Raw genomic sequence first — 20,479 nt, 5'->3', positions numbered from 1 at the left:
TTTAAATTTTATTTTTTATTTCATTTTAATTTTATTCACTGTACAATATTTTAATGAGTGCCAAAATGCAAGTATTCACTGTCTGTCTGTGTGTGTCTGTCTGGCCATCTCTCTCTCTCTCTCTCTCTCTCTCTCTCTCTCTCTCTCTCTCTCTCTCTCTCTCTCTCTCGCTCTCTAACCCTGCTGTTTTACGGGACAATATACATACATGCGCATACATATAGGTACATATATACACATATACACATATATACGCATATATTAATCTGCATATACATGTGTGTATATATATATATATATATATATATATATATATATATATATGTGCGTATGTCAAGCTTGTTCGTTTCATTTGCTCATTGACTTCCTCCTCATCCTCCAAGGTATTGTGTATATGCCTCTCTTCTGCAGACAGACCTATGGGCTTTTTTTCCTGGTGTGAAAATTCACAAGCCGTAGGGTGTGAAGTGTCATTTTCATTTATCGTTTTCATTTCTTCTTTCATAATGTACAGTAGGTGCTATGAAACTTTGGAAGAGACTTCTTTTAAGAGCTGGTCATATAAAGTAGATTTCCTATCCAGAGCATCTCCAGACATCTTCAAAGCCGCAGAGGGTTGTGTTGTTTACATTCACACTATATGAAAGTGCAGCGCTGCTTGGTTAGTGAGAAAAAAAGAAAGAAAAAATGGCAGGTTTCAGGATCCAATTGATTTGTGGCTAATTCCGACATGTAAGTTTTGCTCCTCCATCGTACGTTACTTTTGGGATTGGTAATATGAGTAATATTGTCACAAAGTATCCCGATTTTGTTTTCTTTCAAAAAACAACAGACAACCAAATCTGAAAACAGTCTTTTTCTAGCTAATACCTAGGACTGATAACCCTAATGGGAGGGGCTTCACGCACCGTGTACTGAATGGATTTCAGTATTAAAGTCACGTTCATCTTGCTAATAGAATAAAACACTCAAGCCTATCTCACGAGCGGTGTGAGTGCCTTCTCTCATTTCTGCATGACAGCTGGTTGAAAAGATGGAGGCAGCTGGTAATTCTGTGACTTGTGTGCAATATTCAAAGGATAACTCACTTTAAGATGTGTTCTTGTTGTGCTCTTACAAATGACCTTAGCAAGGTTGCCGCGCCAGTGGATACAGCAAAATACTTCACTTTAGCATGTCTGCTAGACTGAAACAAAATGGGATGTATTTACTCACTTTTATTTCATCGCCACGGTTTGCATGAAATAAAAGCATAGAGAAGCAGTCGACCTATTCAATGTAACTGGAGCGAGATGATATTTCTTGCAAACACTTGAGAAAATGAAATTGAGTAAATTCAACACTATTTTTTCCAGTGACTGTCTCTTTTGGGATAGAATGTCTTCATATTGCTTTTTCATACACGTAGCTCACAGCACAAGTAAATCGTTCAATTAAGGAAAGGCGTAATGGTCCACAGAGGCATTGTGACTGCGGTTTTTGCTCAAGGGAGCTCCCAAAACAGCCAAAACTAACTGCAGAAGCGTTTGGGAAGATTTCTTCACTTTGTTTCAAGTGTGTTATAAGTATGGATTACAGTTGACAGCCAAAGATAAGTGTATGAATTTGAGGTAAAGTGAAAAGACCTGATGGAGGCTTCCAAGGCTCGAGAATAATCTTTGTCATTGGCGCTCTCGTCGGAGCTGGAGGAGAAACAGCCTAGGGCCATTTGGCTGTGTTGTGTGTGCTATGGAATTTAAATACCTGTGAGAATGTTTGTATTGACAATGGTATGATTCTTCTGCCTCATGCAAAGCCACCATACAATGCTATGTTTCGTTCTGTAGAGCCGAGGAGTTATTTTAGGTGGACTACGTTGTTTCTATTTACACCAGCACTAGACTTTGTCACGTAAAGGATTTTTGACATGAATACACACTAAAAGCCTCAAGCATTTGATGATGAGCAATGACACACTGACTGCTCACTAGATCAAAACATTTAATACACACCATCACAGGGTACATGCACTTGCAGCACTTCACTAGTGCACTTTCTTAACTGAGCCTCTCGTTTCGTAAACACATAAAAACAAAATAATTTAAAACAAATACATTTAAAAAAGGGTTACACTGCATAACACATTCATTATACTGCTAGGTAAAATGCACCACAGAAATTAGTAATTGACACAAAGCAAATGATAGGAAACGTACTACACTGAGACTGTGCTTGTTGGAAAATGAGCAGGCAAGATGTGAAGAGCAACGTCCCTGACGAAAGGTCACCAGAGAAGGAAGGTCACAAAGAAGAGAATGCGTCTGGAGGAGAAAAGCTGCATCCGCCCCCCCCTTGAGGGCAGGAACGTTGCAGATGTGCTCACGGACGCCAGGCTTCAGCGTTAAGCGTAGAAGGTTTCCACTTTGACTGCCTGACAGAACATTGTCATGGAAAACACCAGGCCTAGGATCTGGAAAACAACAAACATTCATGTCAAATCGATTCTTTCTGCTTTCATTATTCATGTTCATTTTGAATTAGGATTTGTCAATTAATCCACACTCAATTACAACGTCATCTAATCTATGAGCTGTCAAAAATGTGCCAATATTTTCCCTTTTACTGCAAATTAATATTGGCTGCCCTTTGGGCGACTAGCTGTTTATCACTAACCACTATTATCTTTACCGTCATTTTTATTAAGGGGCAGCACAGTGGACGGAAGATGCAGAGCTGCATTGTTTTATATTGGCAGGTGTTCCCAATACTTTGGTGACAAACGGCTTTCTGAACATTGTAGTGCAGTTCTACATTTCAATAAGCTGCAACTGTAATAAGAGGTTAATGTCAAATGTGCAATAAGTTTTGTTATCTTTGCAAAGACAACATTTGTGGATCTGGTCGTGAGCAGTGAGTCATGTTTGACGCTCCCAGGAACAGAAAAGTGCGTTAGAATTATGTGATGTACGTCATTCTTGACATAAAAATTGAAGTTTACGTGAGCTCATGTTAAGCACCAGTGGTTTTATTAATATGGTTTACACATAAAAGAGAGTGACATCATGAAATAGACCCCAAGGTACACAAGTTCATCACAATCATTTAACACCAGGGGAAGTAAAGGGAACACAAGCGTGTCGTAATACATGACCTTTCAGATGATTTATGACTTGGAGGTATAGCAGGTTGTCGGTTAAACTGCAGCTTCGGCAATTTAGTCTCCCGCTCTCTGTTCACATGGCAAAGTGTTCTTGAGCAAGACACTGGATGACATTCTCCCACTGCTTAGGTCAGTGTTATGCTTTCAAGACCACCATTAAGTGAGAAGTGCTCACCCTTTCCTTCTGGTTTCTATTCTAGTTTATTCTTCTTCTTATTATTATTAGTTGTAGTAGTGGTAGTAGTATTTGTATCCACCCATCATCCGTAAAACTAACATTCATTTTCTGTATTCCGTTGAGTCAAAGCCTATTGCAGATCTCTTTGGGCAAGAGGCTGGGCAAATTGGACTGGTTAATTGCAGGGCACATATTGATTCCTTGACCCTTACTGACAATTTATGTGAACCACGTAGAGTCGTCAAATGCATCTTAGCAATGGCTTGTATTAAAAAAAAATCTCATTAGAGGGAGACTCGTAAAAGCCAAGGTACCATTGTTATTGATGTGAAATATACATTATTATGCAAAGGTAGGCACTAACGTTGATGTTGTCATGACATAATAAAACAATAAATGGATGAGATAATAGTTCGAAGGATGACAGAAATATCCTCTCTGACATATATTTTCTAAATTTCATTTCGATTGTACTTTGAATTACTTTGAAGACCAAATAATGAGTTGCCCAATACAATCATTGTTCTTGCAGTCGAAGGCGACTGTTGGAAAAAAAAAATAAAACCTCTTGCAGTAGAGCTGACTTAGCATTACATTACACAGAGATTTATCAAAAAATACAGATATTTATTCACTTTAGTCATCATTAATGTAATACTTAATAAAAAGTGCTTTTCTGCACATATTTTGCACTTCAAGAGGATCATTAGGGAGATTTGTATTTACGTTTAAGCTCATTGAGCAGCGGCCAACTTTGCGTACTTCCCAAATAGTTACTCTGGGGGGGAAAAAAAGGTAATGCATCACTTTGCATGAGCCATAATTACACACACGCTCAAACACTGTTAAGTTGATTACATCTACTTTCTGGTTCATTTGCTGTATTAGAAGATTCAAAGCACCGCTGAGAGTCTAATGGCTGACTACAAATGAGCCTGCAGCTGCAGAAGACCCACGTGACTGATGCCTTCAAGAATGGAGTATTTCACTTTATCTGTTATGCAGGCATGTCACGTAGCAATCGGCCGCGAAGGAGATAAAAGCGTTTTATGGAATGTCAACCCCCCCCCCCAGTGCGTCCTCAGTGCGAACATACTTTTGCTGTCCCGAGAAATCCTGCGGCAGCACTTAATTCAAAGGACACTGGAAATGTTAGGTTTACCTAACCAGAAGTCAGAGTGCCTGTATGCAAGTGGAAATATCAAAAAGTGACTCACAAATCATGGAAGTCTCTCTAATTACCTGAGTAAGTGCCGTGCATAGAGCAAAGATCCAAAGGGCCACCAGATTCTCATTAAGCCAGTCCTTCACCCGCTCGTAACACGGCTGTTGACACGCACGCACACACACGCACACACAGACACACACACAGGAGATGCGTTAAAGAGGAGATGCGTTAAACAGGCGAACGGCAGTCTTAGGACATCAGTCATTTCATGATTTCAGTGTGCATATACCTGTCAATCTTAATGCTTAATTTCACCAAGACAATTTTCAGTAGCTCAATGGCAGCATTTTGGTGCAGGGTACTTTATGTTCCCGCATAACCGTCCCCTAGTGCAAAAAGCAGGGTTCATAAAGTGCAAAGTTGCAAAGGTTGGCTGTGCAAGCACATTTGGGATCAACTCAAAAGGAGATTTTGAGGCAGACCATCTCTCAGGTCCAACACCAGCAATCTCTGACATCATAAAAATTCTTCGAGATGAGTGGACATATACTCGCACCGAGACTCGCAAATATTGCACAAAGTATTCCCAGAGAATAGTCATGGGTGCAACATTTTGTTGTCATTTTTACTCGCGGGTCAGCCATATAGACGCTTTAGTCCCGCAGTGTAATTACATTGTGTATCGACTGTCAATACTAAAATTGCAAATTGTCTTGACTTTTAAAAAATGGAGATCTTTCTTGCAGTTTTTATTACCATTCATCTTTTTAAAAATTTGAACAATTCTTACGAGTCTCTGACTTCAAAACTAGTTTGTTGTGTAGTATATAATATGAGACAGATGAGTTCATACAGTTTTTTAGGTTGACAGTCGTAATGGCCCTCCGAAGGAAACTATGACTACGATGCGGCCCGCGGCAAAAATGAGTTTGACACCCCTGCTTTAGTCTGTCTTATTATTCTGTCTGTACACTTCAAGTAGGTTCGTGTACCTGACTAAAATGTGATTTTCCTCCCTGCAGATGCTTTGCCAGACCTTTACTCGTTGCTTGTTCTTCATGTTTGTTTTAGTCATTAGTAAGTGAAAAGCAAACTACATATATAGTAGGCCACAGACTTGGCCACTGAAGAATATTACAAGTATCTCTGGATGTTTAGGGCAATTATACAGCCAACAATTTGCCTTCTTTCCTTCTCTAAAAATGCACCTTCTTACAGCGCTCTACAAATTTATCTTAATTTAACCTGTCCTGATGAGAGAGTATTCCTGTTCAGTACCTTCAACAATGTTAGGAACCACCATCTTAAAACAGCATACCTTACATGAACTTTCTTTTTATACTGCCTGTCTCAGATGTATTTTTTTTTTCAATTACACTTGAAAATCATTTTTTTTAAAACTCCGAGTGTCCCTGACGAAGAGGAATAGTTATATCAATAAGGAGGACTGGGGCAGTGCCCTCTTGGGTGAAAAATGGAAGGGTGTGACAAAAAGGAGGCGAGATGTCAAGGAAGAAGGTAAAGGCTGAATTACAAATGATGGGGGAAAGGTTTGCAAGAAGGGTTGGGTGGCAAATGTTAGCCCCAGGGAACTTAGTCTTTCAGACATTGAGTTGTGTCAGCTTCTGATCAGTGAAAAAAATATCTTGAGACATAGTGAAGAATGGCTGAAAGTGCTGCTACCATACAGGGGCAATGTTCTCAGTCAATAATTTATTGCTACAGACACAATTTGGTGACTGTTATTTATATAATCTAAATAATCAATTGGCTGAGTCAGAGGCGCATGAACCAAATTTATTTTGCAGTTGCCCGAAACACCAGGGAACCAAAGGTAGGTATATATTTTTCTCAGCACATGGTAAAGTGATTCTCAGCTGAATCAAAATGGAAAGTAATGCAGTGAGCCTGCATCACTGTTATTCATCAAACAGATTTCTGTTGGACCCCAGTGGTCCATCTAAAAATGTTAGGAAAGTCAGAACTGATATGCGAGTTCAAGGTATGTAACAGTTTCTTCCATTCAAATTATACGACGCACAAAAGTGTGAAGAATTAACAAAGATACGAAGGGAATGAGGAGAGGTGACGTAAGGCCAAGGGAGAGATGGCAAAGGCCAAACAAGACGCATATGTACGCCAGGTCTGACAATGGAGAAAAAGATGTATTTAGGTTGACCATCCATCCAACCATTTTCTCAGCTGCTTATCGTCACTAGTGTTGCTGAAAAAGATCGAGATGGGGAACGGTATGCGGCAAGCCGGATGTTTAAGGATAAAGATGGATATGTGTTGATTGGTGCCGGTATAGATAGATGGAAAAAATACTTGGAGGATTTGATGAATGAGGAAAATGGGAAGCAAGGCAGGCAATTGCAGTGAACCAGGAAGTAGCATTGATTTCTAAAGGGAGTGTTAGAAAAGCACTAAAGAGGATGAAAAATGGAAAGGCAGTTGGTGCTGATGACATAGCTGTGGATGTATTGAGGCATCATGGAGAGATGCATGCAGGGGTTTTGACCGATTCTAATAGGTGAGAAAATGGCACAAAGAAATGGAAGAAAAGTGTGCCGGTGCCCATATAGAACTAGTACAGTGTAGACCTATAGAGAAATCAGAAAGTGTAGTGGAAGCTACAACCAGGACAGAAGTGTTTATTTGTGCAAGTATGGTTTCATGCTTCGGATGAGAATCACTGATGCATTATATGCTTTGAGGGTGTTCATGGAGAAGTACAGAGTCGGTCAGGAGCTGCATTGTTTCTTCGTGGCTCTCGAGAAAACCTATGATGTGGGCACTCGGAGAGGAACTGTGGTACAACATGAAGACGTCGCAGAGAATAATGCAGTAGCAGAACAGTGGTGAGGTGTGCTGTAAATGTGACAAGAGTTCAGGGTAGAGGTGTGACTGCATCAAGATCAGTTGTCAGCCCTTTCCTCTTTGTATTAGTGATGGCTCGGCTGACAGATGAGGTTAGACTGGAATCTCTGTGGACTATGATGTTTACAGGTGACATTGTAATCTGAATTGAAAGCAAAGTGGAAGAATATTTAGAAAGGTAGAGGTATGCACCGTAAATGAAAAGAATGAAGATTATTAGAAGATAGAATATATGTGTGGGAATGAGAGGCAGAGGAGGAAGAGTGAGGCTACACAGAGAAGCGATAGCGAGGGTGGAGGATTTTAAGTACTTGAGGTCAACAGTCAAGAGCAATGAGTGTCGTAAAGGAAATTAAAAAAAAGAGATCAAAGCAGGCTGGAGGAAAGTGTCACTAGTGTTGTGTGATAAGAGTCTGCGAGGATGAAAAGGGAGGTTTATAAGACCAGCCATGATGTACACATCAGAAACAATGGCACTGGAGAGACAACAGAAAGCAGAGTTGGAGGAAATGTTGAGGTTCTCTGTAGGAATGAGCAGGTTGGATAGGAATAAATCTGAGCTCAATGGAGGGGCAGCAAAAAGTCATGAGAGATGGCAGACTTGGATGATTTGGTGGAAAGATTTTGGGGATGGAGCTGCCTGCCGCGACAGCTGATGAAAGCCCTAAGAGACGTTTGGTAGATGTAGGGAGGGCACGAGGGCAGTGGATGTTAGAGAGGAGGATACAGAAGATCAACTTAGATGGAAAAGGATAACATGCTGTGACGAACCTAATGGAGCAAGCTGAGAGGAGAAGCGGAAAATGTGTTCCAGCAGGAACATATACAAATGGTCACCACTATATTCTCTCTATTTTTGTGTTGTTTAGCATTTCTTTAAACATCTTTATTCCCTTTCTTTCTAAAACCCGAAGTAGCCATGATTGTTGTGCATTCTAATTCTAACCTCCGACCTTGTGTCACAATCATAAAATAATCCCAGTCAAATTTTTGGGGAACTTTTGAACCCAAAGCAGATGAAGAGTGACTTGGCCTTATGTATTGTTTGAATTATTGATGCTTCACATTTTCAGCAATAGTAGATTGAATTGTGCAAATACGTGTTTGTCACACTGGGATTGTGTGGGTTTGAGTGCTTGAGAGTTTTTTTGGAGGACATTTTTATCACAGTTTTCCATTAGTTCATTCACTAGTTTGATTGTTACATTCATTAGTATAATGATGTGAACTCAGAGCCTCCACTTGCTTGTTTACGCACATTTTTAGCATCTTAGCCTAATGGCAGTACCAATAAAAATATTTAGTCAATCCACTTAACATAGTGAAAATGATGGAACCTTTTGACAGTGCAGTGTCTATTTAGTTGTTGAAGGTAATGAAGACAAGGCCGAATGGGATTTTAAAAGAATAGACTATTGTTTATGGAAATCACTCAGCTTGGAGAAAAACGATATTCCAACTGGTGGTGGTCTGATGGAGAAATTTAACATCTTGGGAAGGAAGAGGACATATTGAGATATTTTCTTTGTCCATCTTTGATCACTGGCTTTCCCGCTCAGTTCATGACTGAAAGAATGGCGCTAATGTTATTGCAGCCGGGCCATTTTACAAATGTGGTGCAGAAGAGTTTGCAGAGGTTAAGAACGGGTCACTGGGATGTGGCGTTTGTTTTGAATGAATATTTGATGTTCTTACGTATCTTTCTGCAGCATTAATTACTTCGGGTGCAAACTTGCTGTATCGCGCAACGTAGACGGTAGATAGTAATTATATTACAAGGTATGGTTGTGGTGTTTAATCATTAACAAGCCTGGCAAAGGGTCAAGTACATTTTTTTTGACTACCTCACTATGCAGCTTTATCATAATTTCAAGTCACGATCACAAAAAAAGGGAGAGAATCAATTCATTTTCATTCATGATATTCATGATTTTGCCCAAAAATGCTTTTGCAGCATGTTTACGACAACAAAACACAGCTAGATCAAATTGGGGGAAAAAAAAAAAAAAATAATCCAAGCAATGCGTATATAGAATAATTGGCTTCTAAGCAAAGAATTTTATAGAAAGCAGCTATGAATCAAATCATCTTATCAGGATGGGCTTGTATCAGGAGAATACCTCTGCCATTGATTTGACAACCTTGGATTTTGTACTTTAGTGCTAATAATAATAATAGTATACACGGTTGACCAGTTGGGACAACATGAGTGTAGTTACTTTCTTTCCCAACATTTTGGATAACAAGGCTTGTATAAACTTTGCTGTACATTAAAATGATGAACTAAAAGAATATTTACTTAAGACATAAAAGGAAAATCCAGCCATGATGGTCCATTTTTCACAAATAAAATCAGTTATTTTTTTTCCAGCCTCAAAATGCATGTGGCCTTCCCTACTTGGACCCACTTCAAATATCGGGAAACTTCGTAAAACAAATCGCTTTTCCATGGCTGACTTAAATGAGCAAGGAATGAGCTGCCTCTCTGCATCTTAGATGAGGTTTCTGCCACGATTAATGATGAGGGCAGAGGCTTTTTAATTGTTTGGGGATCAAAGCTGGGATTAAAAGACTGAGAAGAACAACAACAGATGGATCGTCGTGCCAGTGCTTACCGCTGTCCACCAAGTTCCCGGGTTGTCCAGGCCGCAGTTGTCACTGTACTCCAGGCAGCAGGAGTCTGGCACACGAGAAGCATTGTAGACTTCAAACCAGTCCGTGTGGTTGGTCACTCCACAGCAGCGGAACTGCAGACAAAAGAGTATTTATCATTCTCACAGTGAGAGCAAATTTAATTTACTTGCCATGAATTGGATCTATAAATTTGCCAACCCACAGTTCAATAGAATCACTTTTCTTTAGTGCGCATCTCATTTGCTTCAACGATCATTTCCTAACCCCCTTAATTCATCACCTCTTTATCTTCTCCTTTTGTGCTGCTCCATGTTTTGACAAGGTTTCACATTTGCAAATCGGTCCATTTCATGGAAACAAGATAAGCGCTCTGTGTTACGGTATCTGTCGATTGTTATCCAACTAAAGAATAATTGTGTCTCTGGATTTAGACAATTTGGGATAAAAAAAAATGGCTCTATACAATTATTCGATAATCTAATAGTTGTAATTAACTGTCGATTATTCGATTAATTTAGGCACCTCTTTGGACGCCTTTCCACATTGTATTGTTCCTCCTCTTGTGTATAGAGATGCTATTCGTTGAGTTAATACTATTCAGAACGGGCTCTGCTCCGGGGACATCTTCCTTCTAATCTATTCAATGACTCAGCATGTATGGAGGAGTCTTGGTGAAGAGAGCTGTAGCTAAACATGAAATGTTTTTTTTTTTTTAATGGGCATTAACTCAGCTAGACTCAGTGTTTATGGAGCTTCTTTACTCACACAGATACACAAACATACTGCACACGTATGGCACGGCAGTGTATTCTTGTCTGAACATGCATAATGTCAAACTGCTCCTGTTAAGACAGACTTGTCCTATGCCATCATCATCCTGCATGCAGCTAAAACAGCACATTAACACCCACAAAGGCTGACAGACAATATTGCATATTTTATTTACTCTTGTCAGCATGAATGCCTTTGATCATGCGCAAACACACAAATGCTATGTCGCTTAGCGGAGCCATATACGCAGGCCTGGCCTGTCATTATGTACTAATGGAACAAAACTGCTCACCGCAACGCTCGATGGTGTATGTGAAAATATACCCAAAGAGCCCGCAAGTCACTGATATGTCATTTGATGTCTTCTGAAGGCATTTTCCATCCGCGCTATCTGCTCCACGCATCCTCCCCCACCTCACCACATTATTCAAAATCACAAATTGCTTCCTTTTCCCTTTAAATTTTAAAACAAATATTCGGGTAAAGCACATCAAAGTGAAAGCTGAGAACAAAGATTACCTCTCAGAGAGGATGATCCATTTATCTGTCAGCTTTTTTCACTACAGCCTTTTAAAGTTGGGAATGTGGCAGAGAAATTTTAGCTGTTTTTCTCAGCTGATGTTTTTCTTTTTGGGGGGGGGGGGGGTTATGACTGGGGCCGCAAAGCGAAACATTCTGTTAACTACAAAAATGATTGCAGTCTGAGACCTCCAAGTGACTGTGCAAAAGCAAGACAGTTGAAGACCCTATTAGCTTTATGAATCTATTTCTGTAGGAGCCCACGACTGGTCATTGTGTCTTACATCAGTTTGAACTATCATCCAGGCGTTGGTCAGACCCACGTTGCCCTCCGTGCCAAAAAGCTGGAGGCCCTTCTTCAAATCCCGCTGTGCATAGTGGTCAATCTGAAAAAAAAAAAAAAAGGGAAAATCAACATTCGGCAGTTACTTGACTAACATTTCAATGGCAAATGACATTCAATTACCTGCAATCATGGAACAGGCAAGGCAACTTTAACAAGAACATTTACAGATACGTGCTCATATAAAATAATACATTATAATTATCATCATTCAAGGCTGCCTCGGATGGTTGGAAGTAAAGTAGTTAAGTTACTTCATAATTGGTAGATTTTGTGTTTCATTTAAAGAAAAAAAGAAAACAAAGCAAAAAGCTGCCTCACGCATTACAGGAGATCACTTGATGTAAAAAAATACAATTAAAATGTGCTTCAACCATATTCTATTGGGAGTTTTTAAATCATTCATTTTAAAATCAATTTCAAACAACATATTGAATTCAACAGTTTTTTTTTTTAAATCCAGTCTTACATTCTACATGTGTTGATAAGTTAGTGCAATTAAAATGTTATTTTTTTGTGAAGTTGCCTCATGCATTAAAAACAAGTCATCTGGTTTTGGGGATGTAACGTTTGTTTTGAAACTGACCTTCGACAATAGCGTATGACAATGAATGAATATTAAATATCTGACAGTTTTGACCCCGAGGAAAAGTTTGCCAGGTGAATGTCCTTGTTACCACAGTAACCAGCTGAGCCCAAGGCCACTGATTTTCATGGCGATGTGACTTGTTCATGGTGGGGAGGTGAGGTGAATCACTATTAATAAAAGCTGCACAGGGGACATGAGAATCGACAAAAAAAATAATAAATGCATGTGGGTGGTGCTGCTTAGTTTCTACAAGAAGCTACACTGGGAAAAAAATATTTTTAACCATATTTCCTCCGTTTTGGATTTGAATGTGGTTGGTGGGAAAAGCAGTCGAGCATATTGATCTGAAAATCTCTGTCACGAATCGTCCCCGATCGTGTCCATATTGTCATAGTTTCTGTCCTTGTGTCTGTGTGCTCGCCCCTCCCCTCCTGTGTGCCCATGATCAGTGTGATCATTCTCATCTGCCTCTCGTTACCTGTCGCGTATTTAAGTCCTGTCGGTGTCACAACCTTGTCAGATTATTTCTTGTCTCTCGTCGTTCCTGTAATTCTGTTTTTGCCTTGGTCGTTTTCTGTTTGCCATCCCTGTTGGACAGTCTTTCGGTCGGTCCGTTAAGTTATGTTAGTTTACCGGTTCTGTTTGTCTTGTTCCCCTCATCCTTCCGTCCAACTACCTTTTCCCTCAGGTCCAAGCTACATTTGGTCACCCTGCTCCATTCCGATCCATGACACTCTCAGAGGCATTAAGTCACGCCCTGGAGAGGTGAAGGGCAACCGAGGCTTTCATATTGTCCTCACGATCATCAAATTAGAAAAAATTTCATCATTCAAAGTTTTGCCAAGGTAAGGTGGAATACATTTTCTGCACTAAAAGAAGATGTATTTGCATTTCATCACATGTTGACTTAGGTTAGGAAAAAACAACCAGACTTTGGTAAGAAGCAGACTTGTAACTGTAGAGATGTCTCATCTTGCTGACATTCCAGTTATAAAACCACATTTGCACGGTGTTGTCCACTGTCCATCTCACAAAAAATCTTGCAAAGAAAGTTTTGCAGGTGTTGGCGAACAAAAATGAAAAAAAAAAAAAGATTTTGACCTCAGTTGCTTTGGAACTCGTGTATAAAACAAAACAAAAACTTCTTGCGCTAACTGTGCTTTCTGGAAGAAAAGCAGTACAACTTGTTTTTGACAAGAAAGAACAGTACCCCATCCAACTATTATATGTAGGCCTGCTTCCAAACATTGGACATGTTTGCCAATCGGCCTTGAAACACACTATACTTCATCACAAAAATACATTTATTTGCTAAATCTATGGCCACATTACTTAGATAAAATGTTATCCATCCATAGTGCACTAATCCTTTTACGTGTCACTCACTGGTGAGGGGGCGCCTATCCCAGCTCACTTTAGGCGAGTGGTGTTTTAGTCTTCAGCCAATCACAGGGCACAAATCCACAAACGATTCACATTCATACCCAATTCAGCAATTCAGACAATGTTCAAGGTGTATGTTTTTGGAGGTACTTGGAGAGCATGTTAACATTAAAAGTAAAATCTAAATATGAAAATTTGTCATTTTTAATTATTGCAAGGAAATACAGCAAAGGTTTCTGCTCATTTATAGTTAATGATTATTTGCACAAGCTTCTATTCCATTCTCATGGAACAAACTCGTATAAATCTTAATGGAAACAGCAGAGGGAGTACAATGTGTCAACTACCAAGTGCAATGACTTCTTCACAACTTATCAGACTTCTCCTTTACAATCTCACATTTTCAAATGCATTTGCTACAAACATATAGCATTACTAATGTGTCTTACATTCTGCTGTTTGTGTTTTCCTGTCTTCATATCAAACAGATGTGAATCAATACAAGCCGACGTGATGAATGTAATTCTGACATCCACCCACCGACACACGTATCTGGGTCATTCTTCTTTTTTTAAAAAAAAATCCTTCTCACCTGGCGGAATAACTTCAGAAAGAGAGGATGGATTTTCAAGTATTTCGTCAGGCTAGTCAATAAGGCCTGAAGACATTCATAAGTTGCTGCAGGTGCAGCCCCCATCACCCCCCCCCCCACCCCATGCTGAATGACACAACTGATTTCCTGTCATGGATGACAATTATTCAAATGCAATCCGGTGGTAACCCAAATTAAGTAAGTACAAAACTATTAGGTTTTCAATCACTGAATGGGAGTGACCGTGCAAGCAACGCAACACGCGGGATTTTATTAAAAATGCATAAAATTAGCTATTGTGCAAAACATTAATAAAATATCATTTGGCTCAAAGGCACGGAAAGATGGAGTTGAAAGAGAATTCTGAATGAAAGGATGACGTAGAATCTAATTTCTTGCCACCTTAAGGAGCAAGTTGTTCTGGTTTCTAAATGGAGCCCAGTAAAATACTGCTTCTTGACATCACAACAGCAGCATGTGGCAGGCTGCATGTGAGCTATCTCTGTCTTGATGCAAGAATCTAGCCCGAGCAGCTGTTTATATGAGATTCGAATAGACTGCAAAAGCCTGAAGTTGTGCAAATGACAAAAAAAAAAAAAGATGCTTCTAAAGTGGGTCATTAGTAAAGCATGACTACTGTGAAAGTCAGCCAGGCAAGCAACAGCCACAGTTTTACTTTTAGCTTTGTATTGACGTCCTCGGGACTTCACTCGCCTTTTAACTGCACCAGACGAGTCCAAGATAGTGCATCAATTATTCACATGCTAAGACTACAAGCAGAGATGTAAGATGAGATGTATGTGGCAGTGCGAGGACAGACACAAAGATGTGACTTTTAAGAAAGCAATAGAGAGGTTAGAACGATGAAATAAAGAAATACATACGAACGAATGTTGTGGAATGACAAATTCCAGCCATTTTAATGTTTAAAATAGAGTTTGAATGTTTGAAATGGAGAAGTACATACGAACAAATGTTGTGGAATTACAAATTACAGCCATTCTAATGTTTTCAAATGACATTTTCTCTGAACAAAACTGCATAATAGAATACAAATTAACAAAAGTAAAGCAAAATTCAAATCCATAAAGGTGACACTTTTACCAACTTGGGAATAGATGGTCACAAATCTTTCATCGTTGTATTTTAAAACTAAAATGTAAAAATGATGGATATAGAAGTAAAACAACAAAGTTGCAGTTTCATCACAGCAATGCATTTGTTTTCAGTTGAATTCCCGGCCAATGTCGCAACTTGAATGCAGTGCCAATACAGCAGCAAGACAAGCAAGGTAAAAAGAATCTACTCCCACACATTAAAAGAGCGTACATAATGACATGAAAAAGGCCTCAATTTATAAGCTCTCTGAAAAGACCAAAGATCCATCACCTGCCATAGATGTAGCACGCAGACAGTAGAGTGGCAGATAAAGGCATACGCGAGGAAGCACCGAAACGAGTGATCATTTACACATTACTTAGCTACAATATGCCAGACTGCGATAAAAAAAACAAAAAACAATAGTCCCTTTTCGCAACAGGATCAAACAAACATGTCTGATTCATGCCCTGAATTGCTAACTTGATATTTGGAAGTTATTAATAAATAATACTGCTCGTTGGAAGCAAAGTAAATCACTCTGTGATTACGTGTGGTGCTCTGTTTACGTCTGGAGTTGCAGACTTGTCTGGTTTTCTCACATGCTGGGTGTCCATCCTTACTGCTAGGACCTGGATCCTGTGAATACTTTAATTACATTATCGCCCCAAGGGAACCACAACCCGGATTAACTTCCCTTGACTACAAGCCCATTTGCAGTCAGAGTCGAACTTTTCAAGGGCATTTCATTTGACTGCACTGCACTTTTTCCCCCTGGCTTGGGATGTGGGCTTTAAAGTGTTGATGTACATTTCAAGCAGGGGGAACACTCTCCAGTAGACAATCCGCATATAGTCTTTTCCTGCCTCAGGACAGATCAGTCAATACTTGTGAACTTCCACAGCATCACTAAATTCAAGTACAAACCTTTTTAAAGCAGGATTTGAAGTTTGCAGAGCTCCTCAGATAATGACCAGAGTCCAAAATCAAAAGTTTGACTTCTAACTCAGTCCCGCGGCATCGCAAGAACATGCATACAGTCGACTGCATTCCTCTTTAAGCAACTCATTTCATTCATTAGAGGGGCCGAATGAATTACAATACCTGCACATTTCCATTCTCTGTTTCCAATCAAGTCATGGTTGATACTTGCTGACCATGAGAGAAGACAATTAAAGAAGGAAGATGAGGGAAGTGAAAGAGTAGAATCAAATTGCTTGAACGTCATTATTCTGTCAAATAGCTTTGATAGTTTTCCATCTTTGCCTAATTAAACAAAATCAAATGAGGTTGTTCCACATTATAAAGCAGGTCACAGTTGACATACACTATGGGGGGGAAAATCCTATTTTTGATGAAGAAAATCACGAAACAGTCCAATGCTTTATGAGGTAACGTGGAGGCCAAAGTTATCATACAGCAAAAAATAAAAGTAAAATATTACAACCGGAGGGTCGGCGGTTCGAACCAAGCTCTGTCTACAGACGTCATTTCCGGACGTGACGGCACGTCACGTGACACACGAATGCAGGCTTGAAACTGGCCTTCATTTCCATGGCAACAAGCTTGTTTGTGATTACTACTTTTTAAAATATTTATTTAGGAACTCAGAATTTGTAAACAAAACTGTCAGTAGGGGTCAAACATCGAGCTGAAGAAATAAAGCACTCAAATACCGCATTTGTTTCAGATGTAATAATTTATACATGTATAGAAATTAAATTTGGTGTTCAAAAAGTCTTTTTTCAAACTTGAGTCATGAAAAAGAGGCGGTCGTCTTATAATCAGGGTCGTCTTATATTCGGGCCAATACGGTACAAGGTTTTGTGTGCTTTGGAATTTGTGGATTGACCAATAGTTACACATATAAATTAGGTTTCTGGTTAGTGTATCGATATTTAAAAAAAACCATGCCATTATCTTAGCAGTACCTTAGAAATGTATATTTGTTCAGATTTGTTGCATGGGTACCACTTAAGTATTTTTGATTCTCTCAATTGTTCTCTCCATTGTTAGAAAAGATATTTGTGATGGGGGCTTTGTAGCAGACTTTTGTGACGCCCACATTGCTCCACTCTTTACTACAGCAGGGCATTTAATAATGCTTGAGACGTTCACTTGCCAAAGCTGTCGGAAACGAAGATGAAAAAGCTCTTGCTCAGTGTTTCCGGTGGAGCATTTACTTTGAAGTTCCTTACAAAAAAAAGTGTCATTGGTTGACCAATCAGGTCTTTGGGTGGCTCCACGTATTAAGCGTCGAGAAGAGGGTAGGAAAATGTAGAAGAGAGAGGCAAAATAAAGTCTTCGAAGGTCACATTTTCATAGCCTTAACCCACTGCGGGTCTCCATAGAAACGAGACCAGATTCAATAGCTGGTTGTCGTAGGCTGCGAGAATTTGGACACCAGCGATGCGGCCTTGTTGCGCCGGAAATGACACCACGTCATCACCAGACTGTGCATTGAAGGACGTTGCCTATTAATTTGTACGGCGTTATTCCGCATGTCCAAATAGGCTGCAGAGAATCAAGCCTTTAAACTGGCCAGCAAATATATCAAATGTAAAGATTTCATAAAATGCTGCATACGGTCTAAGCCACAGAAGGAGAAATGAAGTAAAACGCGCAAAGTCAAAGTCGAGATGAGTCCCCCTGCTGTTATTGTCGCAGCAGCCCAGACAATCCTTGAAGGATCTTGTAATATCGCAGATGTTCACCCGGGGCTAACATTTGACAGCACGAGGTCGGAAATAGTATTTCATCCTTTGCCTCGAAACATATGTCGGATTTCAAGTACATGCCTTTCACCCCACAACTGCTTAATTAAATTCATGCATCAGGAACAGAGAGCGAGAGAGAAAAAAAATCAGCATCTTTGCCAGTTTACCCCAATCTGTTTTTTTATCACGTTCCCCACACAGTTCCCCTGAAGGTGCTTGTAAAGGAACGCACTAATCTCTGAACAACCAATTGAGCTCTTTCTGATGTCCTTAAGCAGACGGAATATTTTCAAGTCAGAAGCACAACCGACTTGACATTCCAGATTTTTCTTTTAATCAAATTCATCTCAGAAGAAGTTTGGAAAAGAAGAGCCAATTGAGTGACTGAATATCAAGTTAAGTGCATTAAAAGCCATTCCTCTTCGCGCACCACTCAATCCACCTTGTGTCATGTAATTATTATACTCATTTCAACATCTAATGGCAGATTGGTCCAAAAATATTGTGAAGCATTTGGAGGATGATGAGATCCGTTCCATTTTCATGTATCAAAATCAGAAACAAAAGGGCCTGTTTGTAAACAAGGACAGCCTCAAGCAACTACAAAAAGGTGTCATTTTGGACTTAGACCTTAAAAATTGTTAAAACATGCAATATTAATTAAGCTGGACTTTTCCTGTATCCATTTTTGCCTTCAATTTAAATTGCTACTGACAGTCTGTTTCCGACATTGTTATGCGTAAGTGTCAAACTGTCACTGCTCACTTGTCACATTTATCCACGTCTCCACAAATGAATATCTTGTTGCCAAATGATCTCAATTTGTCTCCCGTATGAATATTTCCTTAATATGTTTAGACTTTACTGATGTGAATAGCCAGTGCTGCTTGTCTAATTTCATTTTGCATTCTATGAGGAATTAAAATTACTCAAGCTGGAAAATACTCAGACAGTTGCAGCCACGTGATATCTTTACAAGCCCCAGTGGTCGGACGTCTGTTGCTGCAACAGTAATGATGTGGAAAGAGGGAGCTATCACACTTGAAATGGAACCTAGCTAGTCTCACGGGTGGGCTGTTTGAAGCTTTACAGATATGTAGCGCCTAGTATGGCCACACAGTCCACTAATAAATGTGTCGCTTTCACTCTCTTCACCAAACTATCCTACATGTTTAACATGGCTTCATACCACGTAATTGTGACATCACTTACAGAATGGTTGCTGCTCTTAAAAGGTATTTGTAGAGATTTTCCATTTACAGTCAAGACTGGTATGTACATTAGTGTATTGGCGACAGTGAGTGTTTGGACCATGACACATCTGTACCTACAGCGCTTTTGAAATTCATGTGTATCTTGTAATCATCATCATTAGTACTGTCTATAGAATTATCAAACAACAAGGCGTATGTAGAAATAATTATGTTTGTATTATTGCCAATATTTTATATGATGTGTTTTGTTGTATTGTCATTTTGTCTTATGTTCTGTAAAGCGCTTTGTAACAGCCGTTTTAACATCCGCAATTTTTGTCTTGTGATAACAAAATTTGAAACATTTTGAAATTCGTGACCTTGTGCGTACTCTGAAAAAAACTGAACATTCGCTTTTTCCGCTCAGTGCAATAAGAGCTTAAGAGATACACACAATGACACACATTTCAAAACTTTTCTTTTTTCTCAGCTGGACTGAGTGGCCTTATTCATTCAATTAATATGAATATGTACAAAAAGGAGCCCAAGAAACAAAGATTTAATTCATAGTAACCTAAACGGGTATAACTCCTGACCGCTTGTGTTTTACTGGAACATGACCTCACCTTGACTTGTCCCAAAGCGCAAAGACAGCAAATCAAACCCTACAGCCTCACTATGACACATCCTGGTAGAGGAAACAGCTCATGCAGCACTGACCTCATGGCTAATGTCATGTGGAGGTGAGGACACGAACTGCGCCAGCAGCAGCAGCACAACAGAGACCCTTTAATATTGATTTCTCAGACTTGCCTTCTCCCATATCTTACTGGCATTCTGAGAGAAAATTTGTGGAAATATTGTTTGTTTCCATATAGCTTTAGTTTTACATCATTACTGTACTCTAACTGCCTTTAACTGCATCAATATTGTTATATAATGATCTGAGAGAGGACCTCGGGGTAACTTCTCTGACGCAGGAACATGTCATAATTGTGATCTTGTATTGATCTGTTCGCCGTCAGCGCTTTCATTCGGTATCCATCTTCAGTCATTGTACTTTGTTAGGAACATTTACAATCCCTGCAGGCATTTTTATGAGTGAATTACCTCAAATGTGAAATGACCATCATTACAATATTTAACACTGCCAGCAATAAAAATGCATTACTCATCAAGAATGATGTTAGCAAAATGTTTAGTTGTATTTGTGGAAACCGTTTTTCAGTAGTGGATGGGCTTGTGTTGTTTTGGTGCTATTTTTTGCACTGAGCT

The 20,479-nt window shown here is 39.5% G+C and overlaps 1 protein-coding gene and 1 long non-coding RNA gene across 4 annotated transcripts in view; one reads left to right on the top strand and one right to left on the bottom strand.

Moving 5' to 3' along the window:
* Nucleotides 1-1,960: 1,960 nt before the first annotated feature.
* Nucleotides 1,961-20,479, bottom strand: part of tspan4a (tetraspanin 4a) — an 84,513-nt gene continuing 65,994 nt past the window's right edge. For both annotated transcript variants that reach the window (XM_088371815.1, XM_088371814.1), the window contains 4 exons: nt 11,574-11,675; nt 9,981-10,112; nt 4,560-4,643; nt 1,961-2,449 (listed from right to left, as the gene is read on the bottom strand). In XM_088371815.1, the coding sequence (XP_088227941.1) occupies nt 2,381-2,449; nt 4,560-4,643; nt 9,981-10,112; nt 11,574-11,675 (387 nt within the window). In that variant the 3' untranslated portion in view covers nt 1,961-2,380. The remainder of the gene's footprint in view (nt 2,450-4,559; nt 4,644-9,980; nt 10,113-11,573; nt 11,676-20,479) is intronic.
* On the top strand, nt 12,749-16,627 carry LOC148400369 (uncharacterized). 2 transcript variants are annotated; one of them, XR_015857694.1, is made up of 4 exons: nt 12,749-12,826; nt 12,910-13,066; nt 14,093-14,394; nt 15,426-16,627. It is a non-coding gene; the product is annotated as an uncharacterized LOC148400369 (long non-coding RNA). The 2 variants fall into 2 exon arrangements; XR_015857693.1 differs by lacking the exon at nt 15,426-16,627 and having other exon boundaries at nt 14,093-15,246.

Source organism: Syngnathus floridae, chromosome 3, assembly GCF_059516105.1.
Source record: "Syngnathus floridae isolate MCC-2025c chromosome 3, RoL_Sflo_1.0, whole genome shotgun sequence".
NCBI classification, from domain to species: Eukaryota; Metazoa; Chordata; class Actinopteri; order Syngnathiformes; family Syngnathidae; genus Syngnathus; species Syngnathus floridae.
The sequence above is the reverse complement of the archived record's forward strand: the minus strand, read 5'-3'. Positions and strand labels throughout refer to the sequence as shown.